We start from the raw sequence: 22,671 nt of genomic DNA, 5'->3' as shown, positions 1-22,671 counted from the left end.
TGACTATTTAATAGTTATAGAAGCATTTTTGTTCTTTATGGGGTTATGAGCACAGGATTTATGTTCTCTAGTGTGAGCAGTGGTCGTGCAAACTTTATTAGGAACTTAAAGTGAGACGATATTTGGTGATAACCTATAGATTTTGTGTTGGACATATGATTTTGGACTTAGTCAATGCTGCAGTGGGTATTTTCAGAGCTGGGGTGATGGCGGCGGTGGTTGTTGTTGCTGCTGCTGCACAGGAGGGTTGTAATGTGACCCTGTGTCCGTGTGCATTATAGACTGTATATGTGGAGCCTCAGCAGTGCATCTTCTTCTTCCGACTGCAGCCACAGAGCAGCAGCAACAGCAGCAGCAGCAGCAGCTACAGCAGCAGCAGCAGCAGCAGCAACAGCAGCAGCAGCTACAGCAGCAGCAGCAGCACCGCGCATGCGCAGTGCATCCAGGGGCTCGGCGGCGTTCGGTGCTGAAGTGGGGCGGATGGCAGAAAAACAGCGGCGATGGACATAACACCACAGGATTCCCATTTACGATGTCGTTAAATAAGCATCGGGACATCTCGTTTTCACACCTATCACCCTAGGACACTGACAGCCCGACACAAAGGGGGTAAGATGCTGATTATTCTGCGCTAATGGCTCCACACACACGGAGCGGGCTAGCTGACGTTAGCACGGCGTTAGCTGCTGCTGCTGCTGCTGCTGCTGCTGCTGCTCAGCTGCTGCCGCCGCCTCCTCTCGCTGCTGCTGCTGCTGCTGCTGCTGCTGCTGCTGAGGGAGACAGAGAGAGGAAAAGATAGCGGATCTCGGGCTTGTCGGCTAATGCTAGCAAGAAGAAAGTGGGTGGTGTTTGATTTGTGTGTGGGGGGAAAAAAAATCGGTGCGGACACTAGTCTCCGGGGAGAGGGGAGACGGGGATCTCCTCTCTCTCCTCTCCTCTCCGCGGCGGCTGCTCCGAGCTGCAGCGGCTCGGCTCGGCTCGGCTCGGCTCGGCTCAGATGGTCCGGGCAGCAGCAGCAAGAGCAAGGAGGAGGAGGAGGAGGAACCACCATGTATTAAAAACACCCAGCCCCAGCAGCAGCAGTAGTTAGCCAGCTCAGCTAGTGCACAGAGGGAGAAGGAAAGAGAGACACAGAGAGAGAAAGAGCAGGGTCCGATGAGCACTGCCTACTCCTTATCTGAACTGAAGATATGCACGGGCCTTCGGGCAGATGCTACAGATCCAAGTGCTGCAGCGACACCATAAAACTGTCTTGTCAACTTCCTCACTTCCCGGTTCGTTTTTTATTTTTTATTTTTTATTGCTACCGCATTGACTTATTATTGTAAAACCCCCTTTATTCACTTAATGTCATGCACTGAAACGTAAATCACGTCGTCTCGTTGCACAGAGCTGAGGAGCAGCAGCACCCACCACCAGCACCAGTTTCCAATGGGTGTGTGTGTGTGTGTGTCTGTGTTGAGTCAGAGGAGCCCAGGTTATGTTGCCACTACATCCTGGCTGACTTCCTGATTCATCCCATTCATCTTTTTCACTCCTTGATTCAGAGGAGCAGCAGCATAGGAGGTTAATGTTATTATTGGTAAAATAGAGATATTTAACATGATGCACTGTGCTAATGATTAAAAAAAAAACCTAAATCAAATCATTGTGGCTTTAAATCAGCACCAGTTCACCTGTGCACTGTTTTTTGTTATTAAATGGAGGTTGTACTTTCAGGTAGGCGGCTCCCTCCCTCCCAGCATCTTGGAGAAGTTGCAGACAACACAGCTGATCCTGTTATGTGTGGGTTATAGGCTGTGTGTCTCAGTGTCTTCTGTCTCTCCATGTGATCCCAGACTGAGGTTGTGATCAGGGCTCTGTGGGGGCCACGCCATCTGTTGCAGGACTCCTTGTTCTCTCTCTTATCGCTGAAAATAGTTCTTTATGTCTCTATGGCTGCCTGGCTGTATGTTTGGGGGGTCGGTTGCTGTCACGCCGCACAGAATGAATTTGGTTTTTCGTGTTATGTTGATGATGATGATGATGATGGAAGCTGAGGCGAAACGTCTAAAAAAAAAAAAAAAAAGTGCCTGAAACGTTTTGCCTGGTGCTGTGTGTGGACGTGCTGCAGCGAAAAACTCAACAGTCTACAGAGGCCGAGTCATCCAGCACTTAGATGATCCCCGAAGACATAAAGAGTGATTGTTCTCATAGATAAACTGCACGACAGGGTTAACAACATGGCTGCAGAGCTTCTTCCTCTGGTGGACTGTTGTGATGTGTTATGGATACTGTTATAATCAGCAGTGACATGATTTAGCGGTTTTATTGTTTACTTGTCAAAAACTGTCCAAACTGATTCAGATTCATCCCATGGCTGCAAATAATGATCAGCTTTCATTATCAATTTTTTGTTGCTGTTGTTGTCTTCTTGATTTATTGATGAGTGGTCTCTGAACTACCAGGCTGCCAATAGTGAAAATTATTGTTTGAAACAATAAACTTCCTGTCAATTTCTAAGTCGATTAATCAAATGATTATTTCAGTTCCATTATGAGGTTGCTGCCCCCCAACACTTTTATAAGTCTTAATCTTCTTTTAGGAAACTAAACTGTTACTAAAGTTACTGGTTTTCTGTCTTATTCCTCTTGGGAACAGGCCGCTGAAGATCTCACAAGTCCAACACAAAAGCCTCATCTTTGCACACAGCTAGGAAAATGATCATTCTTCAGAGACTTTTAACATACAAGAAACTTTTGTCTGCAAACCAGTTTCAACTGGCATGAGCGTCGGTCGACACTTCCCTCGGCTGAGGAAACGGTTTCGCTGCAGAACAGTATTGAGAAAGCATGTTGTGTCATATGGGGAGGAGGAGGAGGAGGGGGGTTGTGGGGGGTGTGGTGGGTTGTTGGTGGCTGCATGTGAAATCCAGTAAATGCCATCTGACTGTGATGGAGTGTTAGTTTGTGTCACCAGTGATCGGCTTTAGTCCTTTTTCACGGCGAGTGTTTCAGCCGAGTGCATCATCGATCATCTGCTGCATCTGCTTCATTTCCTGATTCACTTCCTGATCTCGGCTGGTGTCGCCGTATTTTGACCACATCCTTTAACTTATCACCGATATATGATCGTCGACATAATTGTCGGTTGATCCCTATCAAGTAGCTGCTGCACAGAAATGTGTTCAAAGTAGTTTAGAAACACATAAAGTATTGATTAACCATCAATTAGTTACTTTTCCTATCTATTTTATGTTTGGTCTTGAATAATGTCCTGTTAGTTTTCCAGAAGCTTGAAAAATAACTTCACCAAAATCTAAATGAGGCTCAGTTTTTAATGATAGAAAACATAGAGCACCAAATCATAATTTTCTGACCAGTGGTGAGCGATTTAAAAGCAGCAGCGTTGATCAAAATGATCGACAGTTAATTGACTTGATTCATAAACGTAGCAGGAGGGATCTCTCCTCTGTTGCTCACCCTGAGGTTTCTCCGATTTTTCCCTGTTAAAAGGGTTTTCCATAGAGTTTTTCCTCAGTCGATGTGAGGGTCTAAGGGTAGAGGATGTTGTTATGATGCTATGTAAAGCCCTTTGAGACAAACTGTTTGTAAAAACGGGCTATACAAATAAAATTGCCTTGCCTTGCCTCAGCTCTAAAACAGTGTTGTCCATTACCTTGTGCGTGCACTAGAGGGCACCGATATGTTCATACTCTAGTTCCAAATTGTCGCATTTAATCCATACGTTCGCCACAGTTCTGCTCACACAAGTAATATATTAGCATTAGCAGAAATATTGAATTGATACATTGGACGTATCAAGCCTCAAAACTGCGATCAGCCTCCAAATCAGGCCCGAGGTACAGATTGTACTCGATAGATGATGACAGAATGTCGGGTACATTTCCGCATTGAAGATAATTCGATAAGTGATTTTTGATAATAAACCCTGGGTTTGGTTTTTCTGTGTGTGTGTGTTTGTGTGTGTTTTTCAGATGCTGTACTTGAACTGCTCCCTTCACTCTCAAGTCCATAAATGATCCAAGGAAGCCGAGGAGGAAGAAGAAGAAGGACCAAAAGGAGCGAGTGAAATAAGGAAGCAAGGAGAGGAAGTAGTTCCACTTCGCCTCGGCTCTCGTGTCCCTTTCTGTGCCAGTCGGTCAGGGATGGTGAGACCAGTAACTCCTCTTCTTTGTGGTGAAAGCAACCTCCTTGCCTTGTGCCGCGTCTCCATCAAGCCAAACAGTCAGTCGGTTAGCCAAACAGACGCTCAGACAGTCCGCCAGTCAGTCACTCCGTCAACCAGCCTGCTATCGTCCAGCAACCTATTACCTCATGCCATGACTGCTCTGTCTGACCTGTTTTTAGGAACTCATTAATTCATGGTAAGTTCCTCCCCAGCGCCCCCTTCATCGCCTCTGTTGCTTATTGTTCTCACTATTATCTTACGTTGATACGTAGATACTTAGATTTTTTTTGCCTTAAAATGGACAAACTTGTTGATGTGAGAGACAATAATAATAATGATTATTATATTACGTATATATTATCAGGACATATGTTTTAGTTTATTTTAAAAATGGCGGAAATTATCAAGACTAAAAATCGATCTCACCAGACCTTTCAGCCGCCGTCTTTTTTAGCAGTAGAGTTGGCACAATTGTCATGGAGATTTTCTGTGTCTCTATGACAACTTTATAGCATTTCCATAACAACTACGCAAACTATTTTGGTTGAGGACGCAAATGCCAGTAAGTGGACCTTTAAGTTACGTTGTCACTTCCTGGCCTAATAATATTGCACCGTTGCAAAATTTTACATAAAATTCATTATTTTACACATGAATTCAAATATTCCTGTTTGCTAAAATCACCCGCGCTCTTATAGCTGAAGTCCATTTACGTCAGTTTCCATTGATCAGACTGGATTAGTCTCCTCACGGCTCAGAAAGATGCTGCATCAGAGCAAAACCCAAACTGTCTGGGAGCTTTGTATCTGCTGAATGTCACAGTGCGTCTACTGTGTTCTCACAGTGGTCCTCTCATTAATAATTTGTACTGCACAACAAACAAAACTCATAAATTCTGATTCTTGAGTTTTATTTATGTAACATTTTCAGTAGTGTGAACCACTTTTAGCAGTACGTTTACTCAAACAAGAGAATCAATGTGCAATAAATAGGCTTTTATCATTATTATTAAGTTGAAAAACACCTTTGAGGCTTCGGTTATTTAATTTCATCAGCCGGATGGTTTAAGGCACAGAGTAAAAAAAAAAAAAGATTGTAAAAACCTTTGAGGCAAACTTGTGATTTTGGGATTGGGATATGAATAAAATTCAAGTATATTTCTACAATTTCCTGTGTTTGCTGCTGCCTAGAATGGGCGGCCCAGGCCATTTACTCAGATCAAGCTGATATGAAGTAATGCAGATGAGACAAACAAGTTGGTAGAAGTACTGTGTGATGATAGAATGATAAAAAAAAGAAGAAGTTTGAACTCATAAAACAAGAAAGTAAAAACTTTCCAGGTCCTGCAGTATATTTTCTTTTGAGGGAGTGACGCCAAGACACAGACAGGTTTTTTTTTTTGGTGTGTTTTTCTGGTAAAATATGAGTCGGGGAAAGTTTGGGTAGAAAAACTTCCACCAAAAAGCCTGATCCACTCTTTCCCGGGGCTGTTATTACTCATTGACCAGGAGTCCTGCTTAGTCAGAGCTCTCATTGACATAACCTGTTGCTGTGCATGAATGACTACAATGTCTACAAGTGGGAGTTATGAATGACTGTTCCACCCAGCTTTCTAATGTGAAAGACCACAGTTTGTGATTTGCAGCAGTTGTTGCCAAATTGTTTTTTTTTTTTTTTCTGCCCAGTAGTTGGGAAACTTTGTATTTAATTAGCTTGGTTAAAGCGAAACAAGCTTCTTTCTGTGCCACAAAAAGTCGAGTTATATTCCAATAAACTAGTTCTTCCTCTCCAACCAGTTTGATTAAGACTGACAGGACGCTGTGTTCAGCTTCACACTCACTCACTGATAACTGCGGTTTATTGTAACCAGTTGGAGCCTTTTTTTCCCTATTCAAATTAGTATTTCGTTGTGGCTAGGGTAAAAAAAGAAGTTTATATCCGCCATTAAACGGAGCAACTTAACATTTAATTCAACATTATGCAGGAAAAAAAACATTTAAAAATCCTAAGAAAATTACACCCTCATTATCCAAGTCAATATAAACCAAATAATTACTAATTACATGATGATTGGCCAGGTCCCAAACTTCGATTGGGTAATTACTTGTGCAGCTGCTCTTCATATGATTTACATCTCATCTCCGGGTCAATAAACCTGTCGTGAAGGAAGGTGAAGGCCTCATAGTAGAGCTGGTTGATCGAATGAGTGCACCGAGTTGTTTTTGGCTGATTTGATGTTCTGTATTTTGGCCGTTTACATTTTACTTCCTTGAGCAATTAAATTGATGTCTTGCTCCTGAAAGAATGAGGAGACCGTGAGAGGAAATCATCATCAGGACGTATTGAAACCTCAGCTTAAATGACATATCTCGTCGCTCTCCCTTTTTTTTTTTTTTTTTACCCTTCTCATCTCATTGTATTTGTATTTCCACTCCGTATTTGCATGTCCTGTCAAAGCGCCCTCCTTCTCCGGCTTCAGAACAAAGCTGTAGCCTCGCCGTCGTTTGCATCAAGCCGGCCTGTTTTTCCACGGACGCCGCCTGTGCCGCTGAATAACTGATGGCCACTCCACTGGTCAGGTGACAAGATTTGCATATCAGGCAGGTCCTCTCGGCCTTACCTGCTGCGTATCGTCATCGGCGTGAATTGCATGTCTGTTTGCAGAGTAGAGGGGAGGAGAGAGAAGACAGAGAAGGCTCCTCTGTTGGTACCGGAGCTCGGTTATATTCATTTATTTGGATTTTTTGAAGCGTTTTTAATGTGGAATTTAATTTGAACCATGACGTTAGAGGTAAGAGTTCTGTTTTCATTGATTAAACAAGACTGACTGTAGCTGATTAGTCCATTTCTCACTCTGTATCTTTAGGCAAAGTGAAGCTGGAGTGCTACAAATTGTCAAGTGGACTTTGTGTGTTCTTTGTTTGGAGACAGCGGAAGTAAAAGTAGTTCTGACATCGCATCCACCTATCTCTTCGAGTTTAAGCTTACTACACAGCTGGATACGGGTTTTCCCAGCCCATCAGCTGGAGGAAGAGGAAAAGTAGCTCTACTACACTCTTGGGTATTCAAATAAGTTGTCAGAGAGGAGTATTTTGTAAATTAGTGATAGAAGAGCACTTTATTTGCACAATAATAGCTCTCTGTGTGATGTTAAAGTGGCTCCCCGCATCCTTCCTACCTGCCAGTCTGAGGCTACTGGTGCGCTGACCTTCAGAGACTCTGTAAAGGCCGAGGAAAACCCCAGGCGATGTCCGCAGACAGAGTTAGCTGTCTGGGTTAAACCAGAGTTAGTTGCTTGGGTACAGTAAACTCCACTTGGTCTGAATAACTGACTCAGTTTGTTGAAATTTTACAAGGGTCCAAGTTAAAAGTGAGATTGTATAAAACAATAATAGTTTTGTGCGTGTTAATTTTAGCTGTGAAATAATAATACCCAAACTGACAAGACAATTTCTAGGTAAAAAATAGTCCCATTAAAAATGGTGACAGTGAGATTTAGAGCTGCAGCAGTTGGCCGATGAATTGAAAAGCTATTTAATTACACTTTGATAATGGAATTTAATTTAATTTAATTACTTTTGGTTGTTCAATTCAAAATCTGAGATAAAGTAACTTGAGACGCCTTACAGTGGTTGTTTTTCCATTGTGTACTAACATTTGTTGTCGAACTGATTCATGAAACAATCAAGACTATAAACTGCAGATGAATTAGTTGCAGCAACTGAGACGATGTTTCAAAGTTAGTCGAGTCTGTTTGGTTGCATTAGTTGCAGATACAAAGTTTCATTCACTTCCATGACGTGCCACTAGGGGTGTTTCCACTGCAGGAACTTCATTTGATTAATTGGTTCGTTGCAAGCAGGGTGTGAAGAGGATTTCAAGCAATACAGTAAAAATGCCCCAGAAAAACATCTCCTCCCCTATCTTTTATTGTTTAGTTGTCAAAAATCTTTACAGTTTACAACAAAATGGAGTAAGATAAGTACGTTTTATTCACAGGTGCTCTGTCTTCACACTCGTATACGTCATACCGCTAGACATAACATAAAAACAGCAGCAGACTTCCGTGTCCACGCAGCATCAATTGGCATATTTGGTCTGCCGCAACTTCTCATGTTTAGTCGAATTATAATGTTTGAAGTTTGTTTACAGTGCGCAGGATTTCCACTTCCTCTTGTTTTTGATGTATTTGTGTGGCAGTGTTACAGCGCCACCACAGACCTGGCATATGTACTAGAGTATATTGAGTCGTTTTCAGAAAGACAGGAACTGTACGGTTAACAAAGGTGGGTAGAGTAGCCAAAACAATTACTCAAGTAAGAGTATTGTTACTCTAGAATGTTATTACTCAAGTAAGAGTAAAAAGTACCCATCCAAATATTAACTTGAGAAAGAGCAAGAAAGTACTACCGTACTCAACTACTGAGTAACTGCTGAGTAACCTCTTTTTTATTCGTTTAATAATCAGCGCATGACTGCAATCAAATACGCAAACATATAATAGCAATAAGCAAATTCAGATATTGCCAAAGAACAACACTTAAAGGGATAGTTCAACATTTTGGCAAATTGGCCCATTGCCATAATCGCTATAGTCATAGCAGTAGGTTCATTACCTTTAATTGTAGGTGTAAGCTATTTTCCCTACGGCGGAGCGCAGCAGCAGGCTGCTCAGAGCTACGCTATGGAGGCTAACGGAATTTCTTGGTTTCCCTCATTAAACTCATCAAATTCAACATCCCAAAACTCCACAGCGCTTTTGTAGACAAGTTGTGAGCTGCACAACCACCACGCTATGAGATAATGACGGAACGATACGAAACGGAGCCGTTTTAGAGGTAAATTCATACAAAACCGCTGATGCGCGTTGCGTTCAGGGACAGTTTTTCAGCAAGCAGTCTCCGTATTTACCCTGTATTTACCTCGAAAACGGCTCCGTTTCGTATCGTTCCGTCATTATCTCATAGCGTGGTGGTTGTGCAGGTCACAACTTGTCTACAAAAGCGCTGTGGAGTTTTGGGATGTTGAATTTGATGAGTTTAATGAGGGAAACCAAGAAATTCCGTTAGCCTCCATAGCGTAGCTCTGAGCAGCCAGCTGCTGCGCTCCGCCGTACTGAAAATAGCTTACACCTACAATTAAAGGTAATGAACCTACTGCTATGACTATAGCGATTATGGCAATGGGCCAATTTGCCAAAATGTTGAACTATCCCTTTAACAACTGAGACAATAAATTAACTCTTTACAAAGTCACATAAATGAAGGCAAATTCAGCCACAATAACTTACATACAACTTACGAGTAGCGTCCAGAATGTAGCTCAAAGTAACGGAGTAATAGTACCACTTCTTCTTCACAAATATACTCAAGTAAAAGTAAAAAGTATGCTGCATTAAAACTACTCTAACAAGTACAGTTTATCCAAAAAGTTACTCAAGTAAATGTAAATGTATTGCCTTACTACCCACCTCTGATGGTTAATATGCACACTTGAGTATTTGCTTATTTATCACCATTCATATCATCATCGCAATATTGAACAGTGTCATCGCACATCGCACATTTTTCTGATATCCTGCAGGCCTAGAGTCAAACATCATATTTGAGAAGACTCAACAATCCAGTGTTAACCAGGTTTAGGAGGATGTCTCTATAGAAACAGTTTTGACTGGTTCGTCCACCACTTTGGTGGCTTGAAACTTGAATTTGAATCGTTGCAAGTGAAACGTTTTATTGGATGAATCAAGTCGAGATGAATTGTGGTATCTTTGGTGATGATTTATGAACTTTTCATGTAACATCATCAACGTGTTACATTTTTACCGCGACCTGCAAACTAATCCGATCAGCTTTGGGTGTACGTTGTGTTGTGTTGAATTGGTGAATGTTAGCATGCAGCGCTAAGCCAAGGCTGTGAGCTCGGGAACCACGATAGCTGTCAAAACATCAGCGTTGTCATTATGTAGAGTAAACATGCGGTTTGCTTGCAGCGTCACGGCCAAGCTAGCTGCGATTGCTACCAGCGCATACTGTACATTTTAAATGCGTGTCTCCGTCTTTAAAGAGCAGACTTCACAAGGCCACATCAAAGCTTTGGCAGAAAATAGTGCAGCGGTTTCTGCTAATGCTTTGATGTGAGATGCATGTATCTGCGATGGAATGACGCACCATCCGCCAACAGCAGCACATTCATGTGACCACAGGGTCACTGTGTAAAAGAGGCACTACATTATTTAACTTTTTGTGGTGTAATCACTGATTAAATCTCGTCTCCTGTCTGTGCAGAGGATGTTGCACATTTCTGAGGCCGGACAGGATGAAGGTAGAAAGAGCCAGCTGTGTGTGTGTGTGTGTATTAATTTGTGTATTAATTGCACATGATCTCAGTCCGTGAACGTGATGTGCAGACCTTGTTTTCCCCGTCTCCGTCTGTGCCCATTGTAATGTATGTGCAGTGGCCATCAAAGCCGAGACTGGGCTTAAAGCCAGAAACCCTCGTACCGTACAAGGAAGGGAATCCTCTCTGTCCTGCTTGAGTGCTCTCTCTCACTTCATCTCTCTTACACACACACACACACACGCAGAGTCTCTCTTTTTTTTATTTTTTTTTTTACCTCCTCTAATAAGATATATCGCTGGTGAGCCAAAAGTAAAACACCGGGACCAAATGTGTAACAGCTCTCTCAGCTGTATTATTACTCATTAGAAGTGTATTTAACTGCGTTTATTTTCCCTGCGTGTGTGTGTGTGTGTGCGTGTGTGTGTCCACTGTGAAGCCCCGGAGTGTGAGTGGAGTGGAGATGAGAAAAAGGCAGGCGGCACACATCGAGGCCCCACCCCAGGCCCCTGGACAGCCCCGACCCAACACCTGCTGCCTCTGCTGGTGTGGCTGCTGCAAGTGTCTCTGGTAAGAACTTACTATAGCCCACTGTACTGTACTGTGCTATATGGTACTGCACTATACTATATTAAACTGTGATACAATGTACTGTAATGTGTTATACTGTTCTATACTACACTATACTAAAAGATTATACTAAAATAAATACTAATAATCTTACTGTACTATACTATGCCAATACTGTACTATATCATGCTATACTAATAGTTATACGATTCTATACTAGTAATAAAATATTAATACTATACTGTACTTTACTATATCATATTGTACTATACAGCACTTTACTTATACCAATACTACACTGCATAGTAGTACAATATTGTAGTTTAGTATACTATACTACACCTGGCAGTACTGTGTTATACCATACTATTCTAAATTGATATTAATACTATACTGTATTTTACTATAGTATAGTTTGATGTAATGTACTCTTCTAAACATCCTATGCTATGCTATGCTACAAAACTATACCTATATGTATGCTATGCTATGCTACAGTATGCTATGCTATGCTATGCTATGCTATGCTATGCTATGCTATGCTATGCTATGCTATACATAGGCCGTGGATCTTAGCACTCACTTTACAGCTGGATATTTTTAAAATGGTGTTAATTGTGGCACCAAACAAGAGAAAATCTCCCAGTACCTGAAACAACAAGCAGCTGGCCCTGCCCTTAATCCTGTTGCTTAATCTGTGATATTAGACTGATGCAGCCGAACTCCCTAGAGATTCAGCCCACACTTCACACTGATCCAGCCTGGCAGCCATTAAACCGTTCTGCAAACCAACTCATATTTTAACAGACTTGGACAATTATGAAGGCTGGTCTTAAGTCAACTCATTTTGATTTACACAGACCAAAATCACAAATATGCCTCAAAGGGCTTCCACAGTTCAGATGAGGAAGTCTGGGAGTTCCCTGAACAAAGAAACACAGCACACACTGTGCTGGACCTTGTCGTTTGTTTTAAGTTCTAATTATGCTTACAATAATAATACCACTTTATGCAGCGGTCGAAACATACAGTCTCTTGAATATGAATTAATTTTTGGTGTAAATTGATGACTTATCTTTGGATTTAGGACCAGCATGAGTTCAAGGAAAGCTGGTCTTCTTACTATGGGGAAGATGAGATGGGTAGGATGCTACATACACAGTAAAGGCCAGAGCTTTGAAACCATTAAAGATTAAATCCTGTTAGTAAGGCATGATGGTCATCCAGACTGGAGCCAGTTGTTATTTAAAGGGTTCATGCTGTGGGGGGGAAAAAAAAAAAAACATAATGCAAGGCGGGTTTTTCCCTGCTTTATGTCACATTGCTGTATTCAGATTATTACAGCTCAGTGTGTGATTAGTTAGACGATACCATACTCTTCATCATTGTAGTTTGAGCCAAGTGGATCAGGAGTCATAATATGTTCAGGTCCAGCTTCCCCAGAGTATCTGCTGATTTTCTCAGTCCTGTGATGTGAAGAATAATTGATAATACAAATTCAGTTTAACCCTTACCTCTTTATTACATTCTCAAATCAAAGAGCACACAGCCCAACACCATAAAATGTGTCGGTATCCTAATTCTTGGAGCTTGCACTATAGGTCAGAAACTTGCACACAGACTTAAGTGCCACCACATTGCCCCTGAGCAAGGCACCAAAACCGGTAACTGCTGTGCAGCTCCTACAGTTGCCTCACTGTGGCTGCACTCTTGCCCGGAGAGAGGAGTGAATGAATCATTGTTTGCAGGCAGTGAATGGTGAATGTGCTGCTTCTTTCACGCCACTTCATCTGAAGTGGTGGCAGCTTGTGGACCGGGCCCGTAGTGAGTGCCCTGTGCCGCCGCCGTGCGTTTTGCGATCAAATGCCGGTGTCGGCCTGGAAAATTGTCTTCAGTAACTCTATAAGTTTATTTATTTAAGTGTTGAAGGCTCTGTGTGTGTGTGTGTATGTGTGTGTTTGGGGCAAAGGGGGGTATAATGAGCCTTTTCAGCGCAAGTTTATGTTGCACAGCCGAGACCTTTGTGCAAGTTAAATGTAAATCACTGAATGCGCAGTCAAATGGCAGATATCTGTGGGAGTGTGTGAATCACAGGAGCCGCTGAGGTGAAGTTTCAGAGACTGAGGGTAAATGTGTACGAAAAGTGTTACACCCCCACCCCCCCACCCCCTCCAACCCCCTCCTCACCCGCCCTCACACAAGGCCCTTATCTGGTTGGGGTGCCTTCTATTTCCATCCACACATCACATGCAAAACAGCTGTGAAGAACAGCCTGTATATTTAGCTGTATTGTGAGGGCGCCCGGGGGCTGTGGCTAGCTTAGCCCATTACTGCCGCACAATGGGGACTTTGACAAGAGACAGCAAGAGGAAGGAGAGATCCTCCATGGTGGGACAAAAATAGACAGCTCAGTGTGTGTTGCATTGTGGACTCAGCAAGTGTGACTGAGCTGCGATAGACAGAGAGGCTACCATGTGTGTTTCGAGTGTTTACAGAACGGCTTTCACTGAAGCCATATTTTTGTTTTATCAACTTTGAATATGTGACAACGATTACTGGAGATTATTTTCGTCGGTCGAAGCTCGCCGCACTGATGCTTCTCAGTGCGATTAGCTGAACGAGAGCGGAGCTGCTGCTGCTGCTGCTATAGCTGTCGCTTTTATTATGTTCTTGATCTGTTGATCATTAAAGAAGAAAGTGATCATAAACATCACTGAGCTCAACCCAGCGAAAGGCTGCACATATCCGGTAATTGAAGAGCCTGAAAAAAAGACCAGTGATTTTTGATTAGATAGATGGCCACAGCTTTTAGAGAAGAAATGCATGGCTGTGAATGTGCAACAAAATAAGAAAAAAATTCAGTAAGCAGATGTAACTTTTTTTTTTTTTTTTAAATAGGGGAGTCAAAGTTTAATAACATGAATGTAAATTTCTTTTAATACCACAATTTTCTTGGTATATGATTAACACACGTTCTGTTATATTGGTTATTGTTTGACTCACTTTGCTGGAAATAAATCAACTGAATCACAGTTGCAAGCTAAACTGTCTCTGCCAACAGTTAGCGTTCAGGGTTGTCATTGGTTTTGGTTAAAGGGATATTTCAACATTTTGGCAAGTTTGTCCATTGCCATAATCCCTTATAGGGTTAAGGTTTGTTTCCTTGAAGTGTCGGTGCCTGCGAGCTGCACGGTGTTTCCATGTTTCCCTCATTCAACTAAATACACAATCCAAAAACTCCAAAACATGCTCATGGACAAGTTGTGACCTGCACATTCACCATGCTATGAGATAATAACGTATAATTACCTAACATTATGACACATGAAGCAAATACTCAGAACTACTTGGTTTTGAAATCACTTCACCAGCAGCCGTGTCTGAAATGTAGTTTCGGTTACGCATTTACCTTGAAAACAACTCTGTCTTGTAACGTTCCGTTATTATCTCATAGCGTGGTGAATGTGCAGGTCACAACTTGTCCACGAGAGCGTTTTGGAGTTGTTGGATTGTACTGTATATTAGATGAGTTTGATGAGGGAAACCAAGAAATCCCTTTAGCCTCCATAGAATAGCGCTGAGCAGCTTGCGGCTCTGCTCCGCCGTTCTAAAAATAGCTTGCACCGACAAATAAAGGAACCTACTCCTAAAACTATAGGGGTTATGGCAATGGGCCAATTTGCCAAAATGTTGAAATATCCATTTAATGTATAATAAAGGACATTTAAAGCTGAATATTTGTCCATTATTAAACACTTGAAAAATATCTTTTCAAGGAAAATTTTAGATGATAAAAATGTGCGATTAATTTGCGACTTTACCTTTGACACTCATGTGATTAATTGTGATGAGGTATTTGATCAATTTACAGCCCAAACACAAAAGGTTTGCTACTCTAATTTTTGGGGAATTTCTTTGATCTCATGTATTACAGCCTTCCTGTTCACATCCTGAGCCTATATTTATAGTGTATATCCCCCTGTCTATACATTTCTACTATGTGCAGCTGCACAGTGCAAATTTAGCTTAAGGCTTAAAGTCTTACTGGAAATACGATACAGGACTCCAGCTAGTGATTATTATTGATTAATCCGTGTATTATTCTCTTTTTAATGGATTTATTGCATTATCCATAAAATGTTAATGAAGGAGGGGCTATTATTATTTCACACTGGCTCTGGACATTCCTAGTCGGAGGAGAAATTAAGTTATTTTCTGAGATGTTAACAACGAATGGGAAGAAGGAAGAGATGTATTGAGGAAAATGACCTCTTGCAGGATTAAACCTAAGTCGATGTAGAAATACTACAATATTTTTGAAAAGCTTAAACACATCAAATTTAGCATTTATTTTATCTCCAATCCAGGAACGAAGACAGGCTGGAGAGGAGTGAACGCCAGACCTGCACCAAGATGGACAGTATTGAAGCTGCAGAAGAACAGTAAGTCCAGTCTTAGATACATGTGTCGGTGTGATTGCGTGTTTGCGTGTCTGCATCGGTCCCAGACACCTACGACGTGCATCTTTGTTTATTCTGTTTTGTCTGCATGTCCAACTGCAGACACCCCAGTCTAGACGAGGTGCTGTCTTGGGCGCGGAGCTTTGAGATGATGCTGCGCTCTCTGGAGGGCCGGGAGGTCTTCCGCGAGTTCCTGCGCTCAGAGTACAGCGAGGACAACCTGCTTTTCTGGCTGGCATGCGAGGAGCTGAAGAAGGAGACGAACCCCGGCGTGGTGGATGAAAAGGCCAGGATCATATACGAAGACTACGTGTCCATATTATCACCCAAAGAGGTATCAAATGCACTTGTGTCAGTTCATCAAAAGTGAGTCAGCGGACAAAAATTAAAGCTCACAGAAGTATTTAGAATCAGTTTCCTCCTTAAAGGGATAGTTCAACATTTTGGCATTGCCATAATCGCTATAGTTATAGTAGTAGGTTCGTTACCTTTATTTGTCGGTGTAAGCTATTTTTAGAACGGCGAGCTGCTCAGAGCTACGCTATGGAGGATAATGGAATTTCTTGGTTTCCCTCATCAAACTCATCAAATACACAATCAAACAACTCCAAAACGCTCTGGTGGACAAGTTGTGACCTGCACATTCACCACGCTATGAGATAATAACAGAACGTTACCAGACAGAGTTGTTTTAGAGGTAAATTCATGCAAAACCGCTCATGCACTGTCCCTGATGTTACCTTCAGAGACAGTTTTTCAGCAAGCAGACTGTATTTACCTTGAATACGGCTCCATTTCATAACATTCCATTATTATCTCATAGCGTGGTGAATGTGCAGGTCACAACTCGTCCACGAGAGCGTTTTGGAGTTTTTGGATTGTGTATTTGATGAGTTTGATGAGGGAAACCAAGAAATCCCATGAACCTCCATAGCGTAGCCAGGGGTCGACAATATAAATGGCCCGGTGGCCCGGACGTACTTTTCAAACCGTCAGGGCCACCAGAACGCTCCAAACACTGGCCCGGTGGGGCCAGTGAAAATAATGCCTTGAAAAAAATATAACAAGTAAATAAATAAATCTAATTTCACATTAAATCCCTGTGGTTTGAAATGATAACTGTCAAATCGTCTCAAACAGTTATTTATTTATTAAATAAAGTAGCCTGATGAATTTAAAAGCACTTTTTTTGACCTTATTTAATGAAATTGAATGAAAAATATCTGATACAGGATATAAATCCTCAGACTCAAATAAATAACAACATACAAAAATTAAACACAAATATACCAACTCATACATAATCACTAAAATACATATAACAAAATAATCCCCCAAAATCTCAAGAAACTACAAGATCGTGGTATTGAATAAGTATCAAGAATGTTGGAAATTGACTAGTAATGGTATCAGAAAGTTCCAGCCTCGATGGCGAGACCGCAGGAATTGGCTGGGATATGTTGTTTTTCGTTAATATGGGGATCGATACCTATTGTCCTGGGCCAGTGGTTAGAATGGTGGGGCCAGTGATCTTCAAAAGCCACTGGCCCTCCGGGCCAGTGGCAAATTTCCCTTATTGTCTACCCCTGGTAGCTCTGAGCAGCCTGCCGCTCTGCTCCGCCGTTCTAAAAATAGCTTGCACCGATAATTAAAGGTAACAAACGTACTGCTGTGACTATAGCGATCATGGCAATGGGCCAATTTGCCAAAATGTTGAACTATCCCTTTAAACACCACAGAACACACTGAAATCAAGACAAATCAATAGGCATACTTATATTAGCAGCTATATTAGCTTTAGGGACAGTCAGTCAGTCACTTTGGGTTGAAATACATTAATGGTCTTGAGCTTGGCTTTTGAAGTTTTGTGTAAAATGTTGTAGACATTGATATCCTCACCAGGCTGAATTCAAATCACTGTCCCAATCCCATGGTTTTTCCATTCAGAGCCACCATCAGGTCAGATTGTTGCCCGTGTGAGGTCATAATAAAGCCACTGGCAATACGCTGATTTTATTTTATCATCATCAGTTGAGTGGGATTTGTTTTCTTTACCTTCAGGTGAGTCTGGACTCGCGGGTCAGAGAAGGAATCAACCAGACCCTGGCCGAGCCCAGCAACCTGATGTACGAGGAGGCCCAGCTCCAGATCTACACCCTGATGCACCGCGACTCCTTCCCCCGTTTCCTCAACTCCTCCGTTTACAGAGACCTCCTGGCCAACAGGAGGCGCACCTGCCTCGACACCTAGACCCGTCCGCCCACTCCCCCATTGCCATCGTACACCAACGAGACTACTACTTAAACTTCAAATACTACTATGGTGCCAGAAGTCGGGTTTGGAAAAAATCTCTTTTTTGATTGAAAAGACTGAATGACATCCGAGATAGCTGGTTGTTTTTTTATTTATATTTTTTAAGCAATTTATAACTCCACTGGAGCCAGGTCGGCCTTTGCTGGTTGGTTAATTGGTCCATTTAAGACCATTAATGCTGGCCAGTGATTGTTTTGCTAGCAATTTGTGCTGTTTGTTGCGGTTGACTGGCCAACCCGCATGTCAGCTGTTGGTTGAGGCGGCCAATCAGATGGCCAGCTGTTGGTAACCTGTGGACAAGGACTCCTCAGGCAGTGGGGACAGAAAGAGAGAGAGAAAGAGAGAGACAAAAAGGACAAGCCAACTGTTCCTGTACTGTAATATTTAGACCTCATGCTTTCTACCCTTACTCCGATGTTCTCTCTCTCTCTTTACTCATTCTCTTTCATATTATTTTGTTGTTCTAATTCTGTCCCATTCCTCAGATGTGTTTTTAATTCTGTTTTTAATTTCTTTACTGTGCAAACATGACACCTAGTTGTTGGTGGGGAGTTGGGGGCCGTTCGTGCCCCCGTTTAACCAGTAGAAGCACTGGCTCTGCATGTAACTCTCTCTCTCTACAGTAGCTTGACGATGTAAGCCGCGGACTGCAACCGTTTTTTGAATATTGAGATGTATTATGACGGAGGGACCTGTCTCTCTGTCCGGCTGTCTATGTTCAGTGAAGGGAAAAAGTACACTTCTGCCAATTTTAAGCTTACTGCAGTTTTTTTATTGAGGAGATTTGATGGCTTCTGCAGCAAAGGCAGCAGCACCTACCCGTCCATCCATCCATCCATCCATCCATCCATCCATCCATCCATCCATCCACTTGTCCATCCATGTGTCCATCCGTCCGTCCAAGCACTTTCCTTTAGGATTCTTTAACCGGGAGAAGTAAGGGCTAGAATTGTGGTTGGGCAGCTACATGTATTATTATTATTACTCATGAACTTTAGACAAAAAATCTCTCCACTGAGAAAAATCACAATGCCTTTACATGTAAGAAAAGGCAGCACAAGCGCTGCTGGAGTTTTTCTGGAAAGCAAAGCAACCACAGTTTGTCCAACGATCCCTACCTCCCATCTTTGTTTCCCCCTTCCCTCCTTCCTCTGTTTCCTCCCTCCTTCCTCCTCCTCCCTCCAACTCAGACCATCACAGCCTGACAAGCACAGGTGCCCAATGTGGGGGTAAAAAAAACAAAAACACACACACATACACCGCTGGAGAAAAAAAAAGAAAAGAAAAACAACCCACATTGACTCCAAATAGTCATCTACATTTTGAAATTCTTGAGCAGAAAAAGAGGGTTAACTTTGCAGTGGTGCACCGTGCGATAGAGTATTATGGAGAGCTGGTTCTGCTCGGAGAACACACACAGATCCTGCAGGCACTGATGTAACTGAAAGGGTTACTGAGCCCTGGCCTTTGTCTGTAAGGCTTTCGCTGTAGAAGCTACAGTATATGACAGTCCCCTGGAGTCGGACGTCCGGTATCTCGCTGCAGATACGTGAACCAGGTGCCAAACTTGATGTCAAAGATGCTGTGAAGAGATAATTAGATGTGACTTGTCGCCAGGCTGGTGCATGCCTTGTTTCTCCAGCAGATGAAGTCGGGAGAGTGTTATGGTAGTCCATCATTTAACAGCTGCCCTCTTAAGAGACACAGATTTTTTCCCCCCTTTTTTTTAACCAGAGCTAGTGAAAAGGGTTGGTGTAACAATGCTAACATGCTAGCCTAGGTCTCAGCATGCTGAAGGCAAGCAGTTAGCATGCTTGCGCTAGCCATGCTAACCCTCCATCCCACTGCCAGCCCCTCGCGCACTCTGGTCTGTTTTTTCTAATCTGACTTTGACAGCATGCAATGATAATGGTTATGTGTGTGTATGGTTCAGTTACACACTTAACAAAAAAAAAAAGATTTTGAAAAAAAAAAAACCCTTAAACTTTAAGGGGGTCTTGCCAAATGTCCCATTAACATTTTTAGTATATAAAAAGGACATTCTGTTTTTAATGATGTGAACATTTGAACATGAATTTGTTCCTGGCCTGTGGACGTGCAGTAGAAAGTGCATGAGTGCAGTATATGCTATTTTTTTAAATCAGCCGGGCCTCCAAGTTGTATTCATCATGTCTCATGGTGGATAGCTGAAGTCTTGGTTTGGTGGTTAGTGCAGTCTTAAAAGTGTCAATGAAAACAGTGCCACTCCTCACTGATAAATGTAGGCATCCATGTTGCCACCTCCTTTAACTACCTGAAGTTCACGTGCCAAGTTTGGTCTAGATTCAGTTTAAGAGTAGACAATGCAGGATTTCTAGAAGACTATTGAAGTGCAATTGGATGTAGTTAGTGATAATAGATTGGAGTCTATTTGAAGCTGTGTCCCACAATGTCAGGTTGGTTTTGAATTGTCAGAAGAGCCACCTGCTTCTAGTTCACACTCGCGAGTTTGTACTGGAGGAAATGTATCTTTAAAAGACAAAAGCATTTTCTAAAGCATGGAGTGCATTGGATTTGGAGATTTTTTTGGGTTTTCCTCCAGATTTATTTTCACTTGCGGTGACTAGACGAACCAGCCAGTTCAAAACCAAGCTGACATGTTTCTACAAGCATTTTCTGTCGTGACGTATTCGTTAAAAACCAGTGAAATTGACACTGTAAAGTCAAGAAGGCAAGTCTGAACCAATATTCACCCAACAGTTTTGCAATGTTCCTTATTGAAAATAATCCTATATTTAATCTTTGGCAATACAGTACTCACATGCAGACTACATTAATATCCATAAGGGCTTGATTGATATTGCTTAGCTGCTTTAACGAAGAGCTGTGCATGCATGCGCCCAGTCGATCAGAAGCAGAGGAGTCCAGAGTTAATAACTAATTCTGATACTAAAGGATCAATTTTCACTCTCATTCCTTGGAGCGAGTTTTATCATCCACAGGAAACATGAACATTTTAGACGTTTGTATTTAGACGACTCTGTAACTTTTCTCAGTCAGTAGAAGAATGCCTGTCACTCATGAAGCTCTCTCGCAGACAAATCCCTCCTCTGCACAGTACAGCTATGTTTCCTTGTCGCTGAGTCTATACAGTAATTACACGAGAATGTTTCACCAAGAACCAGATAATGAAATTATGGTGCAATTAAACCAAGTTTACATTTATAAAAAAAGAAAAAAAATTGTGAGATGTGTGTACCTTATTAAATACTCGTAACAGCGGGGAGCCGAGTTTTCCCCAGTGCGAGCAGAGAAGCCAGCAGGTTTCAGGCTGGCGCCGGTCTCTGCCCAGTGCTAACAGACAGTCGTGAGTTAAAAACTGGGAGTGTTTTACAGGGAGGACAGGCACAGCAGAAGCCCAGGTTTCCTGCTTAACGTCCTTTCCTCTTAATTTATTGTGACTTTTACACAGTGGGAAAAGTACACGGTTGTTTATTTTTAATAACTGCATTTCACATGTGGATTTTACAAGCCAAGCAATGATGATGATGATGATGTGAAGTGATGTAGTGTCATCGCAGAGTTTCGATTTTTCTTTCTTTTCTTGTTTGTTCTTTTTTTTTGGGGGGGGTCTTTAAATTTCCATGGGTTCCAAGTGAGCGGGTTTTCAAAAAATGTGGCTGTGGTTTTTGTTGAACAACAGAAGAGGTTGAGAGCTGAAGTGTCCTGATGGGTCGGAGGAGGTTGGCGAAGTTTTGGCCTTACTGACACGTTTAATTTTTTTTTTTCCTTTGTAAAAAAAAAACAACAACAAAAAAATCAACAACAACAACAAACGTCTCTGTAGGCTTTTCACTACCTCTCATGTTGGTTAATTTATTTCACATCTAGTTGTCAATGTACAAGTTGTTTTTAGATCTACTTGAAGCCTAACACTGTAAACAAAAATGTGCACAGAAAAATGACTATGTATATGACCAGAGGGGTTAAAGAAAGCTTGGCCTAGTCAACATTATTATTATTTTTTGTTTGTATGTATGTTTGTTTTTAATTGTGTTGAGCTGAACTAGATTTTGCATCTCTATAAAGAATTCAGGAATCCACTGTCTAAGGGCTAATCCCATTTTTGCCTATGCAAATCTGTTACTGTGGGTGAGATGGGAAAGGGCGAGCTACCGCACCTTTCACCTGTTTTAGATGGACCATGGTTTACATTGCCCTTTGCTGATATTCTTCAATCTTATTCAGCAAAAATTTACGCTTATTTTTGTTTCTATATAAATATTATATATATAAATATATATAAAACAAGTAATATACAGAGAAAATAGTATATGCCTTCGTGATGATAAAAAAGAAACCTTGCTGAAAACAAATAAATGTGTTGTTGTCTGACATTATGTGGCTGTGTGCTGGAGTCTTGGTAAGATGATATAGACCGACTGGAAACTTGACGGTTAAAGCGACTGACTCTACCGACTGACTGTCAGGAAAAACTCTCATTACTCAGGCTACAACACTCGTAGCTGACCCTGTGCAGTATTTCCTAACTGAGGCGTGGTGAGGAAGAGAAGGAGGAGGAGGAGGAGGTGTGAGGAGACGGGGGCTTTATTTATTCAAAGAGCGACCGCATCATGACTTTTCTGTGATTAAATATTGTTATCCAGCCCCAGCCTGTGAGCTAAATAACCTGTTCGGCTCACCCAGGACTTGTTCTTGTCTGTTTTTTTTTTCTCCACTGTAATATTTGGTCATTTTAAAAGCAAGACTATGTAACTTTTGCTTAAACACAAGCCACAGTCGCCACAGATGACAGCTGAGGGAGGAAGGCAAATGATAA

The 22,671-nt window shown here is 41.9% G+C and overlaps 1 protein-coding gene across 3 annotated transcripts; it reads left to right on the top strand.

Annotated features, from left to right (window-relative positions):
• The first annotated feature begins 433 nt into the window (after positions 1 to 433).
• rgs17 (regulator of G protein signaling 17) lies at positions 434 to 21,210 on the top strand. Of its 3 annotated transcripts, none has more exons than XM_085799641.1 (6): positions 434 to 609; positions 3,977 to 4,366; positions 10,949 to 11,079; positions 15,447 to 15,521; positions 15,642 to 15,873; positions 17,601 to 21,210. In XM_085799641.1, the coding sequence occupies exons 2-6, from the start codon at positions 4,364 to 4,366 to the stop codon at positions 17,787 to 17,789; spliced, it is 630 nt and encodes a 209-aa protein (XP_085655767.1). In that variant the 5' UTR covers positions 434 to 609; positions 3,977 to 4,363; the 3' UTR covers positions 17,790 to 21,210. The 3 variants fall into 3 exon arrangements, with proteins under 3 accessions (XP_085655767.1, XP_085655768.1, XP_085655766.1); XM_085799642.1 differs by having other exon boundaries at positions 3,977 to 4,150; positions 17,601 to 19,097; XM_085799640.1 differs by lacking the exons at positions 434 to 609; positions 3,977 to 4,366 and adding an exon at positions 6,833 to 6,961 and having other exon boundaries at positions 17,601 to 19,097.
• Positions 21,211 to 22,671: the final 1,461 nt, after the last annotated feature.

Source organism: Trachurus japonicus, chromosome 15 (assembly GCF_045865225.1).
Source record: "Trachurus japonicus isolate A0001 chromosome 15, Traja_1.0".
NCBI lineage: Eukaryota > Metazoa > Chordata > Actinopteri > Carangiformes > Carangidae > Trachurus > Trachurus japonicus.
The sequence above is the reverse complement of the archived record's forward strand: the minus strand, read 5'-3'. Positions and strand labels throughout refer to the sequence as shown.

Excerpts from the sequence above, each read along its gene's own strand:
- rgs17 (XM_085799640.1), top strand. Across the intron at positions 11,080-15,446 it reads GGCTGCTGCAAGTGTCTCTG|GAACGAAGACAGGCTGGAGA; the intron begins GTAAGAACTTAC and ends TCTCCAATCCAG. Across the intron at positions 15,522-15,641 it reads ATTGAAGCTGCAGAAGAACA|ACACCCCAGTCTAGACGAGG; the intron begins GTAAGTCCAGTC and ends GTCCAACTGCAG.